Source organism: Chlorocebus sabaeus, chromosome 9 (genome assembly GCF_047675955.1).
Source record: "Chlorocebus sabaeus isolate Y175 chromosome 9, mChlSab1.0.hap1, whole genome shotgun sequence".
NCBI classification, from domain to species: domain Eukaryota; kingdom Metazoa; phylum Chordata; class Mammalia; order Primates; family Cercopithecidae; genus Chlorocebus; species Chlorocebus sabaeus.
In genome coordinates, this window is record NC_132912.1 from 102,405,588 (window position 1) to 102,428,082 (window position 22,495).

General features: G+C 40.8%; 1 protein-coding gene and 1 long non-coding RNA gene across 3 annotated transcripts in view; one reads left to right on the top strand and one right to left on the bottom strand.

Annotated features, from left to right (window-relative positions):
• Positions 1–7,547, bottom strand: part of LOC140712420 (uncharacterized) — a 42,153-nt gene extending 34,606 nt beyond the window's left edge. The window contains exon 1 of the long non-coding RNA XR_012094031.1: positions 7,495–7,547. This is a non-coding gene — a long non-coding RNA (uncharacterized lncRNA). The remainder of the gene's footprint in view (positions 1–7,494) is intronic.
• A 130-nt stretch (positions 7,548–7,677) lies between these two features.
• ENTPD7 (ectonucleoside triphosphate diphosphohydrolase 7) overlaps positions 7,678–22,495 on the top strand; it is a 55,129-nt gene continuing 40,311 nt past the window's right edge. Inside the window, exons 1-3 of one of the 2 annotated variants that reach the window (XM_007963821.3) lie at positions 7,679–7,840; positions 8,115–8,217; positions 9,668–9,850. In XM_007963821.3, the coding sequence (XP_007962012.1) occupies positions 8,210–8,217; positions 9,668–9,850 (191 nt within the window). In that variant the 5' untranslated portion in view covers positions 7,679–7,840; positions 8,115–8,209. Of the gene's footprint in view, positions 7,841–8,114; positions 8,218–9,667; positions 9,851–22,495 lie in introns of both variants that reach the window. The other variant, XM_038009428.2, reaches the window with a different exon arrangement.

Here is a 22,495-nt window from a genome sequence, read left to right on the forward strand (position 1 = left end):
AGATTTTCTTTTGGTGTGTGAGTGTGTGTCTTGCTTTTGCTGTTGAATCTAAGAAATTTCAATGCTACCAAGATTTTCTCCTCTATTTTCTTTTACAAGTTTTATCGTTTTAGCATTTACATCCAGAACTATGATCTATTTCAAGTTAGTTTTTATATGTGATGTTAGATTTTTTGGTCACTGTCAGTTTTTACTTATTAATATTTCTCTGTGATCTTATCCTATGTGTACATAAAGAGCTTCTTTTTGTTTTTCCAGGTACAACAGCAGGTTCTTTTCTGATTCCTCAAAGTCCTGCATGGGGTGGAGGCAGAGATAGAAGAGAATGTAAACACTGGGTTCCACCTGCTGGAGCTTAAGGGAAGACCCCTTACCCAGATAGGCACTGACTGGAGAGGTGGAAGGGAACAAGGTGAAAGGTAGGGGTCCTGGTGACAGAAAGCAGGGGGGCCTGAGAAAACAGAGGAAGGTGGTTGAGAAATGTTCTCTTGTATGCTCTTTACGAGGTGGCGGGCGCCTGTAGTCCCGGCTACTCGGGAGGCTGAGGCAGGAGAATGGCGTAAAAACCCGGGAGGCGGAGCTTGCAGTGAGCTGAGATCCGGCCACTGCACTCCAGCCTGGGCGATACAGCGAGACTCCGTCTCAAAAAAAAAAAAAAAAAAAAAAAAAAGCAAATGCCCCCCCCCCTTTTTTTTTGTCCCAGAAAGCATGTCTCTTTATCTAGAATTAGGTCATGTGCCCACTCCTGAAACAGTAGCTATGACCAAGGGATGACACTTATTCCAATACTCAGGCCTGGCTTGCATGTGCCATTCCCAGGGCCAGGAGTGGAGTCAGAATCCTCAAATGACATGCTATACACGAGGAGGGCGTCCACACTCAAGTAAAATTTGGATGGATACCAAGAGAAGGGATTACGTTCCCTTCTCACAATGCCTCATAGTTCAAGCTCATAGTTCAAGTACTATGGGCTTTTAGAGTTTGCCATACTGTACTCCCACTCCAGCCTCCCTCACCTTGGTCTCTCTGAGGAGGGGTCTTTTACTTCTCTGAATGACCTGTGGTATTGATTTTCTGTATTTTTCAAATTTTCAATCATCCTACTTGTTAATTTACTTTCTGCAGATACTGTCATCGCCCTGCTGTGCTGTCTTCATTCCTCACAGTACCCCAACACAAAGCTGTGGTGTTATCAGACTTTCACTGAAGGTTTGGGGTCCCAAAGAGGATTATGACATAGCACAAAACTCAAAATTGAACATGGATGATGTCATTATCATTATCCAAAAGTTCCTGACCAAACTCATTTTAAGGACTGCGGTAATTTAAAAGGATGTCTACAAATTAGTTGATACTTCTTTATTCAAAAGGTGGAGTCTAATTCCCCTCCCCTTGAATGTGGGCTAGGAGTTAGTGACTCACTTTTAACAAATAATGTGTGGCAGAAGTGAAGATATTTGACTTCTGAGGCTAGGTCATACAAAGGATAAAGCTTCTACCTGGCTCATTCTCTTTAGGATCACCCTGGGGGAAGCCAGCTACCATGGAATGAAGGTACTCAAGCAGCCCTGGGAAAGAACCATGAGAAAAGAAACTGGGGCCTCCCACCAATACCCAGCATCAACTTGCCAGCCATGCATGCCATCTTGGAAAGGTATTCGCTAGTTTCAGCTAAGACTTTAGCAGACTATAACCCCAGCTGACATCTTGATTGCAACCTCATGAGAAGATCCTGAGTCGAGAGGCAACCAAATTCCTGACCCACAGAAACTGTGAGAGATAATAATGCTTATTGTTATTTTAAGCCACAAAGTTTTGGAGTAATTTGCTATGTAGCAACAGATAAGTAATACAGAGAGTCTCTCGTGGGCTGTTTTCTTCCGTCTTATCTGCCATCTTGCCTTGATCCTTCCTCTTTTTTCATCTCTTTTTCTTTTTTCCTTGCCAGAGCTCCCCAAACCCAGTCTCTAGAGCGAATGCTCAAAATTACTGTATTTCACTTTGCAGAGTAATTTAAGTCTTCTTGGTCTAAATATCTCCCATCTAGGTTAAGCCCAAGGGATTCCATCTTTTCAGACCAAACATATCTGTTAAGGTCTAAAACAGATATTCTGTCTTCCTACCAGGCCCAGTGGCATCAGGTCCAATCAGACAGTTGCCAGCTTGCCCTAATAGAAGTATATATAGGCAAAGTACTATAAGAGCAAAGAATAAGAAGCATGTAAGCTGACTTGGGGGCTCATGGAGGAGGTAATATTTGAGCTGAGTTTTTAAGGATATGTAGGAGTTCATTTGATACAGAAGTGAATGAAAGTTATGCAGAGTAACAGCAAGTAAAAAGGCTCAGAGTTGAGAAAAGTTATAATCAATGCTGAGAACTTTAAATATGTAAGGGTTCTGGGTGATAACATCTATTAGTGAGCTTGGAAGCTGTTGGGGACTAGATCATATCAGGCATTGAAAGTCACATGTATCAGGAGACTACAGGCAACATAAATCCCTGATTCACTGACTTAAAAATAAGAACAATAAGGAATTTAGTATTTCAAATAATAAGCACAAGGTGAGACTGCTCCAATGTCTTAATTTAGCAGCTTGATGATGTTATCAAGAACCCAGTTTGCTTCTGTATTTCTATTCTGTTATCCCCAGTCTTGTACCCCTATGATTATAAGATGGTTACAGCAGCTCCAGGCATCATGTCCTTAAGATTACACCTGGACAGCCTGGGCAACATGGTAAAACCCCATCTCTCCCAAAAATACAAAAAAATAGCCAGGTGTGGTGGCGTGTGCCTGTAGTCCCAGTTACTCAGGAGGCAGGAGGATTGCTTGAGCCTGGGAGGCAGAGGTTGCACCACCACACTCCAGCCTGGGTAACAGAGTGAGACCCATCTCAAAAACAACAACAACAAAAAGATCACACCTGGAAGTAGAAAGGGGGCCTTCTCTTCTTTCTCTCTCATATAAATTTTTTTAAAGAAATGGGATCTTGCTATATTGCCCAGGCTGGAGTGTGGTGGCTACTGATAGGCACAATCATAACACGCATCCGGAGAAAATTGCAAATACAATTGTAAGGCAAGGCTTTAAAGAGCAGTTAAAAACTTGTTTTGAAATACAGGTTTCTAGAATTTGTTTCAACATGTTGAGTTACAGCAAATGAAATAGAGAAATAGTCTCAATGCTTTTTAATTTGCCCTGCTGACTGGAAACCTTCGAACTCAGCCTTATGAGCTGTTAATCAAATAAGCACTGCAGGTTTTCACAAAGAATCATGCTTGACAAATGCTTGAGGGCATATGGATTTATTGAAGGAAGTGTTGTCCAAACTAGACTGACAAAATTTTACAAAGAAAATAGAATTTTAAAATGTTGGGATTAAAATGTAGATCTTATTTGAGCATGGTGGTGTGCACCTGTAATCCCAGCTACCCGGGAGGCTGATGCAGGAGAATCACTTGAACCCAGGAGGCAGAGGTTGCAGTGAGCTGAGATGACGCCACTGCATTCCAGCCTGGGGGACAAAGCGAGACACCTTCTCAAAAAAAAAGGTAGTTTTTTTTTCTGTTTTGAGATGTAGTTATGAAATGTAAATTAGAGAATGTTTCAATGAACTTTTGAATTATAAGTTAATATAGTTTATAAACCATATGAATTAAGTACTATTTTAAAAATAGATAGGAATTATACTTCCACTCAAAAACACCTTGAACTCCTGGCCTCAAGAGATCCTCCTACATCAGCTTTCTAAGTAACTGGGATTACAGCTGCATGCCAACACACCCAGCCCCTTTATGAAAAATTTTCATTGACTTATATCTGTATTTTTTTTTCTTTCAATAACTTTGCTATGAATGTATCTCTTTTTAAGATGAAGAAAACTTTGCCTAGAAATGTCTTCCCTCCTCCCTGGCCATTCTTCGCAACAGCTGATTTCTCTTTCATATTATTAGCTAAAATTGTATCATATGCCCATTTAAACCAATATTTTGTGAGGGTATGGGCCCACCATGATTGACTTAGACAATCACAGTTTACCTCCTGGGACTGAGGATGGAGCCTAGCACCCTTCAAGAACATGGCCAAGCATGTTCAGTGTGGTTACTTGTCAAGTTAACAAGGTAGAAGAGAGAGCCTACTTCTGGAATAGGCTATCAGTGGGATCTCCCACACCATGCTAAGGAATTTGGACTATATCTCATTGGAATAAGAAACTACTATGGGATCACAGGATGGGCTAAAAAAAAAAAAAATAATAAGAAACTTCTGGAATAGGCTGTCAGTGGGATCTGCCACACCATGCTTAGGAATTTGGACTATATCTTGTCAAAATAAGAAACTACTATGGGACCACAAGATGGGCTAAAAAATAAATAAATAAATAAGGAATTAGTGAAGGATTTAAAATCAGGAAGTAGCATGATGAGATTTCCCAATGGTAACAGAATCAAGGGGCACTCAGGAGGGGCATGGGTCTGGAGGCAGGGCCACCAGTTGGAAGGCTTCATTAGAAGACTTTGGAGAGGATTTTAGGCACTTGAATTAAGCACCCCTAATGACTCACTGGATGGAAAGGGAAAAAGAAAGTTAGAAAGAAGATATTCTAGGATGACTACCATACAGGTTCCTGCTCTGGTGAATCACAGGGTATTTTGTCAAAATGGAGAATATGGATGGAGGAGACTTGGGTGGATACGATGAGAGTGGAGAGATAATGCGTTTATTTGGGACAATGGGGTGTTTGAAAGACAGGTGAAGAGTGATGGGTAAACTTGGAAGGGAGAGTGTAGACCACAGGACACTCCTCCAAATTCCTTTAGAGGGTAGGGTAGAATGGAGTGTGGAGGCAAGGAGAATCCACAAGGGGAAATGAAGCAAAGCAAACAACTAGCACCTAATATAGGAACTGTTGGGCTGATTTTGCTCAGGGCTGGGCATCAAGCACATCTAGAGAAAACTGCAAATGTAACTGTAAGGCAAGCCTTTAAAGAGCAGTTAAAAACCTGTTTTGAAATATAGGTTTCTACAATTTGTTGCAACACGTTGAGTTACAGCAAATGCAATAGAGAAATAGTCTCAGTGCTTTTTAATTTGCCCTGCTGACTGGAAACCTCAGAACTTAGCCCTGTGAGCTGTTAACCAGATAAGCATTGCTGGCTTTTGTAAGGAATTATGCTTGACAAATGCTTGAGGGCATATGGATTTATTGAAGGAAGTATTGTCCAAACCAGACTGACAAAATTTTACAAAGAAAATATAATGAAAAGATGTTGGGATTAAAATGTAGGTCTTTTCTGTTTTATGATGTAGTTATGAAATGTGAATTAGAGGATGTTTCAATGAACTTTTGAATTATAAGTTAATATAGTTCATAAGCCATAGGAATTAAGTACTATTTAAAAAATAGGAATTATACTTCCACTCAAAAACACCTATTTTGTGGAACACTAAAGTTTGAAATATATATATATAGATAGATTAGACTTAGAACTCACAGAAGGCAAATTCAAGAAATTTTTTAAAATTACTCAAAAATATTATTTTAGTTCTTTCCATATCTATTTTGTTCTAGGAACTGAACTGGGTTCTGAAATGATAAAAATAACTAATCTGTAATAAATAAAAATATCTGTATAATGCGGTTAATCCCAACTTTATGCAACTATTCTATTCAATGTGGTTTCTAGGGGTCCAGATAAAATATAACACTTGAGGCACAGTGGGGATTGAGGAACAGAGAGAAAAAAACTGAGAACTGAGAATTGAAGAAGAAAGGCAAATTAGGAAGTTCAATCAGGTTAGGAGTGTAGTGGAGCAAAAAAAATTAGAGTCATAAGAACTGAATATAGAAACTGGACAATGGCTAGATCTTATACGACAATTAGAACTCTGACCCACAACCTCTACAGCAACCAGCCCAGAATAATCAGGACTTGGTCAATGACTCAGTTTCCGTGTTTTTTGCCTCCTCCTTTCTTCAACTCAGGATCCACTAAAGATAGCCAAATATGCCACCTACCCCAAACCAATCACATAAGAGACACTGCTTTTGTTAGCCCACCTCCAGCTTTCCCATGCTAATACCCTCAAGTCAGAGCATACATGAAACCTTCCCTTTTTGTTCACTACTAATCTTTCCTGGCCAGGTGCAGCTGCTCATCCCTGTAATTCCAGCACTTTGGGAGGCTGAGACAGGAGGACTGCTTGAGCCCAGAGTTCAAGACCAGCCTGGACAACACAGTGAGACTCCATCTCTACAAAGAATTAAAAAACAAAAGCCAGGCACGGTGGCACGTGCCTGTAGAGCCAGCTACTCAGGAGGTTGAGGTAGGAGGATCACTTGCTCAGGAGGTCGAGGCTGCAGTGAACCATGATCACACCACCGCACTCCAGCCTGGATGACAACGGAGTGAGACCCTGTAGGTAAGTAAGTAAGTAAGTAGTTTTCCTGATGTCCTGACAGGCTTTGAGTCTGCCAAATGCAAGTGATGGTGACTGACTCCCTTGTCATAGCAAGCTTTGAATAAATAAAGCATTTGGGTGGTCTTCCCCGACCCCCCAACATTCATTTATTTGCTTATTAATTATACATTAGTTGTGTTTTATCTGCCAGACAGTGGCCAGTATTGGGAATATGTGGAAGCAGATAGTTCTTGCCTTCAAGGATATTCTGTCTAGTGGGACAGACAGACACGTACATATAATTGTAATTCAATGTGCTAAGTGAAACAATAGGCATGTATAAAGAAGGTATAGTAGGTCAAGCAGGACTTTTAGGGGAAGGTGACCCTTAAGATGGGTGGTAAGGAATGAAGAGGAGGTGATTTGGCTAAGGGCCGGGACGGTTATTCAAGGCAGGTGGAGGGGCAGAATGAGCAAAACAGGGCGGGTTGCTGGAGCGTGGTAAGGAAGGCAAGTAGCCGCAGAGGACGCGGTAGGGCGGATTGTGGGGCGCAATGGAAGTGCCACGTTGGAAAGAGCTTGGACTTTATGCCGTCCTCCTGGAAATGAGATAACGGCTGGTGTAAGCAAGCAAGAAACACACACACACACACTCACGCTCGCGCGCGTCGTTTCCTTTGTGTTACTGTAAGGTCAAGGAGGGCGGCGACACAGAAACTCATGATGACTGGCATTAGCAGACATTCAGTGACTTAATGAATAGACATAAGGTTTTGGTATAAGCAAATGAATGGACATAAGTACTTTGGTGTAAACGTCATTGTCTTCAATTTATATTTTTCTCACGAGGCATCAGTTTGGGAGGTGATAGGGAAGGTTTAAGGTGGGAGAACTGCCATCCTGGTAGGGAGGGTTAGTGGGCACAAAACCAACAATAGGTTATGGGCAAGGGATGCGCTTCCGTCGCGAACACCCCGAAACCCACCCACCGGAGGTACTCTGTCCCGGGAGCGGCCGTGGAGAAAGCAACCGGCCGAGAGTTCGCGCCCCTGGGAGGGAAGCGAGTGCAGGTCCGCCCAGCCCCACTCACCTGTGAGCTCACCGCGGGCCCTGCAGGCGGAGCCTTGGTACGACGCCTTTCCGATTGGGCGCGGCTCAAAGTCCCGGGGCGGGCATTAGAGGCCAACCGGTCTAGGGGATTGGCCACCCTGGCGGACGGACGTGCTGCTGACGGAGCTGGTTCGCCCCCGGTTCGGCTCGTGAAGAGCCGGCCCCTCTCTGTGGGTCTTCTGTCAGTCATTGGCTCCCTGCGGTTTCCTTGGGGACGTGGCGCCGCCGCCGGCCCGGGCCCTCCTTCCGGCTGGGCAAGGGGCCGCGGGGATCCGCTCGGGACTGAACCGAGCGGTGCCGAAGGAACCGGCGGGCCGCTTGATCCCGTGAGTGTGGGCGCGAGAGGGCTGTGGGACCCGGAGGGACGCGGAGAGGAAGCGGGACCCACACCCCGCCACCTGGGGACGACCGGTTCCTAGAGGACAGAGCTGGCCCACGAGAACGCCCCGCTCCCAGGATGCCTGGGTGGGGTCCCCTGGGCCTGAGGAACCAGAGCAGACGGAGTGGGAGCCTGGGGAGGAGGTGGGAGCCGTGGAATTCCCGTGGAGGTCTTGTCTCGTGGGCTCAGTCGGACAGAAGCCTGAAATCAAATCTTTCTAGGCTGCAGACGTAGGAGATGCCTGGGACAAGGAGGCCACCTTCTCAGGGCAAAAGAAAAAGAAGGTGACAGGCGTTGAGACCACCGAAAGGAACCCATGGCTAGGTAAGGCTGTACACTTTCTCTCCGGCTGGGAGCACGGCAGAGGATGGCAGGCAGGTTGGGGGCCCCTGGGAGGCTGTCCCAAGTGAGGTTTGCCCTGGAACTGCACTTGGACTTTGTATCCTGGTCAGTTGGATGCAGAGATGATCAAAGTTGTATTATTGCGAGGGCTGATAAATAATAGTTTCTAGCCCGTAGCCCGGGGTGGTGGAGTGAGTCGGCTTGCTCAGCTCTGTAAAGTACAAGGTTGTAACATTGGTTCAGATTTGCATCTGAGCAAGGCTAGGTGCCACTTGAGGAGGTTAAACAAAGAAGTTTTTTGTTTTTTGTTTGCAATGAACTTTAAAAGCAGACAGACCGAGGTCCTTTTGAATCAATATAGAAAGTGAACTTCACAGATGAATACACTTATCCATACATTATAATACCCTGAAGCTTTTAAAAAATATTAATGTGGATCTACATGCACCAATAAGGGACAGTTATCAAATAAAGTGGGGGAAAGATGTAGAACAGCAGGTATGGTGGACTACCATTTGTGTAAAACCGAGGGAATGGATACACACACACACATACACACACAGATATATTACTGTAAATATATTGGTGTATATTTATGCTTGTGTATCCGTAGAATATCCCTGGAAAAATACACAGCAACGGCCGGGTGCGGTAGCTCATGCCTGCAATCCCAGCATTTTGGGAGGCCGAGGCAGGCGGATCACCTGAGGTCAGAAGTTTGGGACAAGCCTGGCCAAGTAGAAACTCCTCCTCTACTAAAAATAACTAAAAATACGAAAATTAGCCAGGCGTGGTGGTGGGCACCTGTAATCCCAGCTACTGGGGAGGCTGAGGGAGGAGAATTGCTTAAACCCAGGAGGTGGAGGTTGCAGTGAGCCGAAATTGCACCACTACACTCCAGCCTGGGCAACAGTGCAGGACTCCAACTGGGTAGCAATGGTTGCCTCTGAGAGAGAGATTGTGGGGTCAGGGCAAGAATCACTTTTCACTATACAATATATCCTTTTAAACTGTTTGATTTGTCTTTTGCTATGTGCATATATAATCTGATAAAACATTTTAAAAATCAGTTAAATAAATTTTCTGACCATCCTGTTTCTTGACAGCATTCTTGGTTGGGAATATTGTAGTTGCTGTGATTCTCCAATGTTATGAGGTTGCCCAGGAAGACTGGTGATCTTTTCACTAACATGAGATTAAGTCTTTGAATTGCACTCAAAAGTGCAGTTTGGAAAAAGGGCAGATAAGGCTTTTCTGATTTATATAGTAGAAGCACCATGAACTTCTAAAATTAGAGACGAAAAGAACATTTAGACTTCTGTTGGCATGGATTTTTGCCTTTATTAGGAGGGCTTTTATCCAATTTAAAAAAGATTTTTAAGCACTCAATTGTAGAAATGTTTCAGACTTACTAATGTTTGTCTAATTTCAGGATCAGTTTTTCCTACCTCTGCCCAGCCTCCTGGTACTTCACTGTGCCCACAGTGAGTCCATTTCTCCGTCAGCGGGTAGCATTCCTGGGACTCTTCTTCATATCCTGTCTCCTTTTACTTATGTTAATCATAGACTTTCGACATTGGAGTGCTTCATTACCACGAGATAGGCAATATGAAAGGTGAGTCAGCTTTAGATTTTGGCACTGAAGTCATAAATATTTTCATAAGCCGTTTAACACATTACTAACTTTGACCCTTTTGGATGATACTGTACTTTTAATTAGTAAAATTGCGTGCCATTTATTACATAAAGAAGATCTTGAGCCCCATTTTGGCAATGTTCAGTTTGGTACAGGAATACTGATACTGCATGAAAGGCATCTTTCTATTTTCTTGTTTTGGTGGGCTGAAACTTATTGTGTGTATAAATATTTAGGACTGTAATATACCTTTACGAATGGACCCCTTTATCATTATTAAATGATTCTCTTTATCCTTGATTATATACTTTGCTCTGAAATCTACTAGTTCGGTATTACTATAGCTACTCCAGCTTTCTTTTGATTAACAGTAGCATGATAGATATTTCTTCTATAGTTTTAGTTTTAGCCTATTGGTATCTTTATATAAGTGGACTTCTTGTAGTCGGTGTTTGGTTGAGTCTTGTTTTCTTAATCCAATCTGACTATCTCTGCAGTTAATTGGGGTGTTCAGGCTATTTACATTTAATCTGATTATTTAGTATGTTTAGTTTTAATCTTGCTATTTGTTTTTCATTTGTCACATTTGTTCTTGTTCTTTTTCCTCTTTTTCCCTCTTCAGTTGAGTACAGTTTTTATGGTTCCATTTTATCTCTCATGTTGGCTTATTATATATAACTTTCTTTTTTTTAGTGGTTAAAGTTTATAATGTCATCTTTAATTATCACAATCTTCCTTCAAGTAATATTACTCCTCTTCACATCTAGAACAAGAACCTAACAACAGTATACTTTCATTCCTCCCTTCCTCTTGGTCTTTGTGCTATTGTCATATATTTTATTTCTACATGTTGTAAGCTTCACAATATATTGTCATTATTTTTGTGTTAGATAGTCAATTATCTTTTGAAGAGATTTTCAATATAAGAAAAAAAAAAGGCTTATATATTTAACCATATTGTTGCCTGAAATGGTCATATAAGCAAAGTGACCCTTGAATGCTGAAGGGACCGAGAAACCAAAGGAGGAGGCAGGCAAATTGTTCGTTGGTATTGATTGATTTATTGAGGGAACTTGCAGACAGAAGCATGGTCCTGGGTAGCTGCAAGACAGGTAGATCTCCATACTGTTACTCCCGAGACCCAGGGCTTATATAGTACAGGGAAACGGGATATGCACCCTGTGCAAGACAATTAAAGATAGCCCTCCAGAACAGGCAAGAATGCTGCATGTGCCATATCCTGTCATTTGTGTGCCAACACCAAGGTTGACATGTTCTTATACTAGTAAATAAAGCAGGAATCAAGAGGCATTTACGGGACTGGGGCTAGTCAGAAGTTAACATGGCAGATTAGCATCCAAGATGGAGTCACTTTTGTCTATATTTACCATTTCTGGGCTGCTTCATTCCTTTGTGTAGATCCATGTTTCCATCTGGACCCATATTTTCATATTTGCTTTTACCTCAAGAACATTCTCTAGCATTTCTAGGACAGCAAGTATGTGGGTGATAAATTCTTTCAACTTTTATATGACTGAAAAAGTCCTTATTTTGTTTTCCTTTTGAAAGAAGTGTTCATTGGGTATAGAACTCTAGATTGATCATTTTTTTCCTTTCATTACTTTAAAGATGATGCTTCACTGTCTTTTGGCTTGCATTCTTTCTGAGATGTCTGCTGTCCTTTTAATCTTTGTTCTCTCTGTATAGAATGTGTCTTTTTTCTCTGAATACTTTTAGAATTTTCTGTTTATCACTGGTTTTAAGCAATTTGATTGTGATGTGCTTTGATGTTGTTTTCTGTATGATTTTATTTATTTATTTTTTGTTTTTGAGACTGTCTCACTCATCTCCCAGGTTGGAGTGCAATAGTGAAATTATAGCCCGCTGCAGCCTCAATCTCCTGGGCTAAAGCTATCTTCCTGCCTCAGCCTCCCGAGTAGATGGGACTACAGGCATATACTCAGGCTGGTCTCAAACTGCTGAGCTCAACCTATCCTCCCACCTTGGCCTCCAAAGTGCTGGGATTACAGGCATGGGCCACCGTGCCCTGCTTACATGATTCTTGTGCTTGTGATTTGTTGATTCTTAGATCTATGGATTTGTAGTTTTAATCAAATTTGGAAACATTTTGTCCATTACTTCTTCAGATTTTTTTTTGTTTTCCCCTGCTTTTCCTCTGGGGACTCCAGTTACATGTATATTGAGCCATGTGATGTTTTCCCACAGCATACTGATGTTCATTTTTTTTTTTCCAGTCTTTTTTCTCTCTGTGTTTCATTCGGATTTTTTTTTTTGCTGCTTTCAAATTTGTTAGTATTTTTTTTCTGTAGTGTTTAATCTACTGTTTCATCCAGTGAAAGTCTGACATCTTTTTTCACAGATAGTACATCTGAATTATTGGATATACTTTTAGCTATACCAGTTGCACAGAAGGTCTATATTTCTTAATAGCAGTGATTCATTTTGCTATTTTTTTGAGATTAGTTTTTGATGAAGCTACAAAGTTAAATAATGGCATGTTATGTTCATCATCTTCAACATGATTTTCTTATTAAAAAAATTTTTTTCTTTAGAGACAGTCTCACTCTGTCACCCAGGCTGGAGTACAGTGGTGCAATCGTAGCTCACTATAACCTTCAACTCCTGGGTTCAAGCAATCCTCCTGCCTTGGCATCTCAAAATGCTGGGATTACAGATGCGAGCCACTGTGCCTGGCCTCATTTTAAAATATTTACGTTTTCTTTTTCTTTTTTTTTTTGAGACAGTCTCACTCTGTTGCCCAGGCTGGAGTGCAGTGGTGCTATCTTGGCTTACTGCATCCTGTCTTCCGGGTTCAAGTGATTCTCCTGCCTCAGCCTCCTGAGTAGCTGGGACCACAGGCACATGCCACCATGCCTGGCCAATTTTTTGTGTTTTTAATAGAGACGGGGTTTCACCGTGTTAGCCAGGATAGTCTCGATCTCCTGACCTTGTGATCTGCCCACTTCAGCCTCCCAAAGTGCTGGGATTACAGGTGTGAGCCACCACACCCGGCCTAAATTTTCTTTTTATTGCTTCTCAGATATGTATTAGTTAAGAGGCTTTGGGCTGCAAATAACAGCCCACATTGACTTAAACAATAAGAATGCTCACATACCTGGAAGTCCAGGGGTAGAAGGACTACAAGTTCAACACTGGCTAACAGGATGAGAGGCTGTGTCTCTCCTGTCTGTTGTCCACAGTGTCAGTTTACTTAATGGTTGAAAAACAGCAGACTGCCAGGCATGGCGGCTCATGCCTGTAATCTCAGCACTTTGGGAGGTGGAGGCAGGTGGATTGCATAAGCTCAAGAGTTCGAGACCAGCCTGTGCAACATGGCAAAACCCTGTCTCTACAAAAAAAATACAAAACTTAGCCAGGCATGGTAGCATGCACCTGTAGTCCTTGCTTCCCAGGAGGCTGAGGAGGGAGGATCACTGGAGCCTGGGGAGGTAGAGAATGCAGTGAGCTAGGATCACACCATTGTACACCAGCCTGGGTGACAAAGTGAGACCCTGTCTCAAAAAAAAAAAAAAAGAAGAAGAAGAAGAAGAAAAACAGCAGACAGTAACAACCAGGGCAACATATATACTCACTCGTGTCGCATAGGAGACAGAAAGGCTTTCCATGACTCTCTTCTAAGAATGGAGAAGAGCTTTGCCAGAAACCTCTAACGACCATTTCCTGGAATCTTTTTTGGTCAGAATTGGGACACATGCCTACTCTCCTTTTTATTTCTGGATTCTGTCCCCAGATTTTCTCCTTTCCCGTTCACTTTGGTCATTCATTCATTCATTCATTCAACAAAAATTTCAGCAGCCACTATGTGCAGACGATAATGGGCATCAGACACCAGATACACAGACTTTGGCACATTTTCTCAAGAAGCCTATGTTTTCAGCCTTGCCTTCTTCTAGCAGGGATTTGTATTTTTGGCTTTCTTTTCTTTTCTTTTTTTTTCTTTTTAAATGTTACTGAAATAGAGATGGAGGTCTCACTATGTTGCCCAGGCTGGTCTTGAACATCTGGGCTCAAGTGATCCTCCTGCTTTGGCCTCCCAGAGTGTTGGGATTGCAGGCATGAGCTACCATGCCAACCTCGACTTCCTCCTTTGAGAAGAGGAAACACTGTTTGGATGATTATAGTAATCAACCTGCCCTTAAGAAATGTACTAAATTTGGAGACCTAAATCCATAATTTGAGTTTGTTTAATGCTTATGGAATTTTCTTGACAGACCTGCACATAGTTTCTCACTTGAAGACAACATGGTCTAATTATGGAATTCCATGTAGGTTAGTTAATATGGCTAAAGACAATTAGGGAGTCAATGGTGAGCTGTATGGCTGGAGAGCTAGATCAAACTGAGTCTGTTAAGTTATTTTAGAGGGTTTAGACATTACCCTCAGGGCAGAAGGAAGGCTTTGAAAGGTTTTGAAGAGTGAAAAGATTGGAACTGCTTTTTAATTTTTTTTTTTTGAAACAGAGTCTCACTTTGTCACCCAGGCTGGAGTGCAGTGGCGCTATCTCGGCTTACTACAACCTCCGCCTCTCAGGTTAAAGCAATTCTCCTGCCTCAGCCTCCCAAGTAGCTGGGATTACAGTCATGTAGCACTATGCCTGGCTAGTTTTTGTATTTGTAGTAGAGACGGGGTTTCACCATGTTGGCCAGGCTGGTCTCGAATCGCTGGCCTCAAGTGGTCCACCTGCCTCGGCCTCCCAAAGTGCTAGGGTTACAGGCATGAGCCATCGTACCCAGCTGGAACTGCTTCTTAAAGAAAGCTCACTTTGGTGGGATTGTGGAAAATGAATTGGAGAGGAATAAAAAAGAAAGCAGGGAGAGTAATTGGACTAGAGATGCTCCTTGACTTATGATGGGTTATGTAAATTGAAATATCATAAGTTGAAAATGCATTTAATACACCTGTCCTAACAAATGTCATAGTTTAGCCTAGCCTACTTTAAAGGTGCTCAGAACATTTACATTACCCTGCTGTTGTGCAAAACCACCTAACAGAAGGCCTATTTTATAATAAAGTGTTGAATGTCTCATGTAATTTATTGAATACTGTACTAAAAGTGAAAAACAGAATGGTTGTGTGGATACTCATGGTATACTTTCTACTGAATGTGCATCGCTTTTGCACCATCATAAAGTTGAAAAATCATAAGTCGAACCATTGTAAGTCCAGGACTGCACCTCAATAGAGAGATGATTGTGGTCTGAACTTGGGTGGCGTCTGAACTTGGGTGGCAGCAAGAGGATGGAGAGAGGTAAAAGCATTTAAATGTATGTGGGAGGCAGAGTGATCTGATAATTCTTGTCTATCACTGTATCCCAGGTGGTCAGCGCCAATAAATACTTGGTGGGTTGAAATAATTGAAACAAGTAGACTTGTATTTTTTTTTCCTTATTGTGAACACATATCCATATTGCTTCTGGAAAGAGAAAGTAGGAGGTTTGCATCAGAACTAGAATTTATTTGATACAAAAAAAGTAAATTTAGAGAGATGTGGTGTCAGTAAGGATAGAATCCAAAACTGTATTTTTTTTTAAATAAACTTTTTTTGAGCCATTTTAGTTTTACAGCTCATTTGAGCTGCAGGTGCAGAGATTTACCACATATTCCCTGACCCTACACATGCACAGCAGGGCTGTTTTTGAGAATAATACTTGTGTTAGATGTGTGGTTTTTTTTTTTTTTTTTTTTTTGAGACGGAGTTTCGCTGTCGCCCAGGCTGGAGTGCAGTGGCCTGATCTCGGCTCACTGCAAGCTCCGCCTCCTGGGTTCACGCCATTTTCCTGTCTCAGCCTCCCGAGTAGCTGGGACTACAGGCGCCCGCCACCACGCCCAGCTAATTTTTTGTATTTTTAGTAGAGAGGGGGTTTCACCGTGTTAGCCAGGATGGTCTTGATCTCCTGACCTCATGATCCATCCGCCTCGGCCTCCCAAAGTGCTGGGATTACAGGCGTGAGCCACTGCGCCCGGCCGAGATGTGTGTTTTAATCAACTGTTTTTCTGGCATGTGCCACATATGTCATGCTCCAATATTTTCTTCAGACTTAATACATATCTTATATCCATTTATTCATTTATCTGTTTACTTATTCAACAGTTACTGTCTACACTGTGATATCAAATAGGGTAGTCACTACCCACAAATGGTTAATTAAATTTAAATTAACATGAAATGAAATAAAATTCAGTTCCTCACTTGGACTGGACACGTTTCAAATGCTCAGTGGCCACATGTGGATATATGGGATGGTGCAGATAGAGAACATTTTCATCATTTCACAGAGTTCTGTTGACAGTGCTAAGTGTGCCACGTTTTAATTTCTGCTGTGGATACTGGGTAATTGTTAAAATTTATTAATTTTTCAGACAGTCATGTGTTATATAATGATCGAGATATGTTCTAATACATGCATCATTAGGTGATTTTATCGTTGTGTAAACATCATAGAATACTTACACAAACCTAGATGGTACAGCCTACTACACACCTAGGCTGTGTGGTGTATATGCTCCTAGCCTACAAACCTGTACACGTTACTGCACTGAATACTATAGGCAACTGTAACGCAATGGTAAGTATTTATGTATCTAAACATATATAAACATAGAAAAGGTACAGTAAAAATATGGTATAAAAGATAAATTGAGTCTGGTATGGTGGTTCAAGCCTGCAGTCCCAGTACTTTGGGAGGCCGAAGTGGGCAGATCTCCTGAGCCCAGGAATTCCAGACCAGCCTAGGTGACATGGTGAAACCTCATCTCTACAGAAAATTTAGAAATTAGCTGGGTGTGGTGGTGCATGCCTGTAGCCCCAGCTACTTGGGTGGCGGAGGCGGGAGGATCACTTGAGCCCAGGAGGCCAAGGCTTCAGTGAGCCATGATTGCTCTGCTGCACTCCATCCTGGGCAACAGAGCAAGACCCTGTCTCAAAAAATAATAATAAAATAAATTGTACACCTGTATAGGGCACTTACCGTGAATGGAGCTCACAGAACTGGAAGTTTCTCAGAGTGAGTGAGTGGTGAGTGTGAAGGCCTGGGACATTACTGTAGACTTTATAAACACTGTACATTTAGGCTACACTAAATTTACTTAAAAGTTATTTAAATTTTTTTTCTTTCTTCAATAATAAATTAACCTTAACTTGCTGTAACTTTTCCACTTTCTAAACTTTGAAATTTTAAAAAACTTTTTGACTGTTTTGGACTAACACAACTTAAAACACAAAAATATTGTAAAGCTGTAGGGAAATATTTTCCTTATAATATTCTTATTCTATAAGGTTTTTTCTATTTTTAAAAAATTTTAATTTGTTTTCCTTTTAAAACTTTTTTGTTAGAAATGAAAACAGAAACACACACATTAGCCTAAGCCTGCACAGGGTCAGGATCATCAAGACATCATTAATAGGAATTTTTTCAGTTCCCTTATAATCTTATGGGACCACTGTTGTACATGTGGTTTGCTGTTATCTGAAACGTCATTATGCAGTGCATGACTGTGTAAGAGGAACTTCTAGCATGTATACATAGTGTACAAAACACTACGGTAAACTGTTCTTAAGTGTTCTGTTTAATACCTTTCCTTTTTCACATTCATGTTTAATGTTGTTCACTTTTTGGTAGCCTCACTGTTATCTTCATTAGTGGGTAGAATTTTGTCGGTTGAACTATTGTCTGAAGAATGTCTTTTGTAGCTATTGAAAGGTGGTGCCTTCATGTTCCTTTACCATCTGGAAATAACTGAATGAGAGGTTCTGTGTCAGCAATTGGCTTGGTACTGGCCTTCCATAGGTGTTTCAATTCTGTTTAATTAAAGCAAGTCAAAGAGAGGCATTACTTTTGGTTAGAATGCTCTTTAGCATATACAGATGAAATGATTGGGTTCTTATGTGTAATAGAACAGTTCAGAGATTTTTTTATGGTGAAATTGAAAGCATTTATTCACATTTATTTTATTATTTATAGAGTGACTCAAGCCATCCTCCTGCCCCAGCCTTCCTAGTATCTGAGATTATAGGTGCATGCCACCGTGCCTGGCTAAGTTTTTTTTATTTTTTTTATTTTTAGAGACAGGGGTCTCACTATGTTGCCCAGGTTGGCCTTGAACGCCTGACGTCAAGCAGTCCTTCCACCTCGACCTCCCAAAGTGCTGGGATTATAGGCATAAGCCACTGTGTCTGTCCCACATTTATTCAGTTACTTGATTTTTTTTTTTTTTTTTGGAAACAGGGTCTCACTTTGTCACCCAAGCTGGAGTGCAGTGGTGTGATCATAGCTCACTGCAGCCTCAACTTCCCAGGCTTAAGCAAAATCCTCTCACCTCAGTCCCCCTTGCAGCTGAGACCAAAGGCAAACACCACCACACCCGACTAATGTTTATATTCTTTGTAGAGATGGGGTTTCGCCATGTTGCTCAGGCTGGTCTCGAACTCCTGAGCTCAAGCAAGCCACCCACCTTGGCCTCCCAAAGTGCTGGCTTACAGGTGTGAGCCACCACACCCAGCCCATTTATTTGATCTTAATGGTGTTTGTAGTGTTTTGAGCAGGACTTTAAATTATAGATGTTCCTGACTGCTCTGATTAATCTTGTTAGGAGGTAAGTTAGTAATCTTACAATATACTTTTCTGGGTATGTATTACTATCATCAGTCATGCATAGCTACTTTAACTGTAATATAATTACATTTGGTTCTGAACTTTGAACAGAGTTGAAGAGTATAATGACATTCAGCAAAGAATTAGTAGCCCCATACTCATGGGGGCTACTTCAATTGACTTTTGGCCCATCACTGAGCTCTGTTTGAACTCTAAAGTGGTGTAATTAGTTTTGATTTTGTAAGCTGGGTAATGGTTTGCTCAGTTACAGCTCTAATGATGTTAATGCTTTCAGGATAATGGCAGTGAAAAGCCATTGTCTTCCAATTCCACCTTAGGTGATATATTTGTGGGTAACTTTCTTTTCATTGACTCAGCAGTGACTAGAAGGAAATCATGTTTCTTAAACAGAGGGTGTGTGTGTGTGGGTATGGCATTGGGGTGAGTATGTGTGATGGTGAATCAGACCTCTTTGGGGAAGGTGGATGTGAAGGATGCGAAGGTTTTTGAGACTTTTCTCTTGGGCTTTTGGTCCTCTTTAGAGATTGGCTAGTGTGGCATCACTAAAACAGGAGGGTTCAGCAATGTAAGTAATTGACCATGATGGCTAAGGCCATGACTACAAATTACATATGACAAAAAAAAAAAAACTATATATGAAAAAATGCAGGAAAGGTCTGGTGATCCATTCATGTTAGGAGCCTAAATAGAGGAAGGCTTCTAGTTGGTCAAAAGTGTAAGAAGCCTGATTAGGTCATAAGAGGTCAGAGTTCCAGAAAAAGGTAATATGGTTACTGCCCAGAAGGGAAACTGTTCTTTAGTTACTCATTTGTATGCACAATGAGAAAAATGGAGACTTTCCACTGCATAAATGCCATTTAGGCCTATCTTCCTCTCTAGTGATCTAAGGTCAGCTGACATTTTAGCCAAAGCACACATAGAGACTTTGAAAGAAAGAGAAAGAAAAGTTGAGTTGCACCAAAACTGGAGCTGTAAAGTTGCTTATTTTGGCAGGAATCAGAGAGGATAACGATACTTTGTTTGGAAAGCAATTAAAACTTTCCAAGAAAGAGACCAGTTGATTTTGAGTAGAGCTGTACAAAGACATGGAGGAGTTAACAGACCAACAGCTCCATTTTGTGAGCTCTAGGACCAAACCAATCAATACTATTGATACATGTTTTGGGCAGAGAAACGTGAGAAACACTGTGACACTGTCAAGGTACTATAGATAAGGTACCTATTCTTGAGAAATTTATGGTCTAAACAGGTACAGCAAGCAAATATGAAAGAAATCTTAGGGGCTCATACTGAAATATAAACAGGGAATATTGATGTCCACATTTTAGAACAGAAGGAAGAGGCCTTTTCAAATCATTGTGGAAATTACCAGTCAGCATTGTTGAGTAGTGGCTTTTTAAGAACTGAGAAGTCATGTCCAAGGAGACAGGAGAGGAGAAGGAGTAGGTAGAGAAGCAGATGGATGTTAAAGAGAAAAGGAAGGTTGTATTAGAGCAGTGGTTCTCAGAGTGTTTAGTGGCCCTTGGAGGGTCTCTGAGACACTTTTGGGAGTCTGTGAGGGTGAAACTATTTTTATAATAGTAAAATGTTATTTTGCCTTTTAAAACTATGGTTCAAACGTATAAAATTTGCCATTTTTAAGTGTACAGTCAGTAGTATTAAGCATATTTACATTGTTGTGAAATAGATCTCCAGAATTTTTTCATCTTGTGGATCGTAACTCTGTACCCATTAATGAATTCTCCTTTTCTCTCTCTTTCCAGCCAGCTGCTGGTAACTACCATTAAATTTTCTGTTTCTACTTTAGATACCTCATATAGGTGGAATCATACAGTACTTGTCGTTTTGTGCCTGGCTTATTTACTTAGCATAATATCCTGAAGATTCATCTGTGTTGTAACATGTGACAGGATCTCCTCCTTTTTAAGGCGGAATAATATTTCATTTTATGCATATACCACATTTTGTGGATCCATTTATCTATTGATGGACATTTGGGCCACTTCCATCTCTTGACTGTAGTCATGTCTTTTGCCTTTTTCACTGAGTTGATTGATACTTGCTTTGATGGTGCAAAAGCAATGGCAGGTAAAACTGCTAATAATGCCTTAGCTCAAATCAAGATAGAGGCACCACATTGTACTAGTAGTTACTGTATTCTATATTGCCACACAATTGCATTGGAAGAAAAGATTCAGTTCCACTTACGAATATCTTTTCAATATTCTATGTGATGAAAGGGGAAATAGGTATTAAGTACTTCTGCTATATACTGAAGTTGTCTAGAGTAAAAGCACTGGGGCAGTTTTTTGAATTATGAGGTAAACCCAGCTGCTTTTATCATGGGACACTATTTTTAGTTAAAAGAATGACTGCCAGAAAAACTATGGTTTCAGAGTCAATGTAAATATGCTTAATACTACTGACTGTACACTTAAAAATGGTAAATTTTATATGTTTGAACCATAGTTTTAAAAGGCAAAATAACATTTTAGTATTATTATAAAAATAGTTTCACCCTCACAGACTCCCAAAATACTTGCGTATTTTATAGACATTTCCTTGAAAATGAAATAAATCTGTCACTTCATGAAAAACAGTTTTCGGTATTTATTGCCAATGTTAAAATTTGAACTTCCAAGTGAAAATTAGTATTTTGGAAAACTATATCTGCCACTGTGAATTGGATAGCTTCCCAATACTTAAAAGACATTTTGAGTAAGATTGGTAGTGATATTAATGAATGTGTTTTTTTTAACAATTGTAGAATGAAATGTATCAATGTTAGGAAGATTTGCATAACTCAGTGAACCAATATTTTCCAATAGATGATGTTTTGAAATCATGCTTGGATAATAGCCATTCAAAGTGCATGGTAAACCTATGTTTTTTAATGGATAACCATTCAAAGTGCATAGTAAACCTGTGTTTTTTAATGGATTTTAATGTAACAGAGTATGAAAAATTTTTAGATTCCAATTGCAACTCATCTTTTTTTGGGGGGTGGGGACGGGTTTAGATTCCAATTGCAACTAATCTTTTTTTTTTTTTTTTTTTTTTGAGACAAAGTCTTGCTCTGTCGCCCAGGCTGGAGTGCAGTGGTGTGATCTTGGCTTACTGCAAGCTCTGCCTCCCAGGTTCATGCCATTCTTCTGCCTCAGCCTCCTGAGTAGCTGGGACTACAGGCGCCCGCCACTACGCCTGGCTAATTTTTTGTATTTTTGTGGAGACGGGGTTTACCATGTTAGCCAGGATGGTCTCGATCTGCTGACCTCGTGATCCACCCGCCTCGGCCTCCCAAAGTGCTGGGATTACAGGCATGAGCCACCGTGCCCAACCGCAACTAATCTTTAAGAAACACTACTTGTTGAGTTTTAGTATAGTATCAAAGAATATTCAGAATGATCTGAAAGGGCTGTTTAATACTCCTCTTGTTTCCAACAGTGTGTCTGTGTGAGGCTGGATTTTCACACAAATGCTTCCATTTGTGTGAAAATTGAAAATTTTCAATTTTCAATATTGTTTTGATTTATTGTAACAGATTGAATACGGAAGTAAATGCGAGAATCTAGGGTCTTCTGTTAGTTTGGCTACTAAAGATATTTGCAAAATTATAAAACAATGCCACTCTTCTATTTTTTTGTTTTAGAAGATATGCTTATTTTTATAAAAATATATTTACATGTAATGAATTTATTTTATTTAAATGAAATAAGTACTTAACATTTTTATGTTTTATTTTCTAATATAGTAAATATAGATAGATATAACCTATATCTACGAAAGCTCTTTGGGGTTCAATAAGCTTTAAGATTACAAAGAAGTCCTAAGGCCCCCAAATTTGAGAACCAGTGCACTAGAGAAAAGTTATTCATTATGCAGAAGGGGATGGGATCCAGAATCTTGCAAGAGACAAGCAGAGTGGGTGGTTTTCAGAGAAGGGAAGCAGGAAGATTCTGTGAAGCATGTG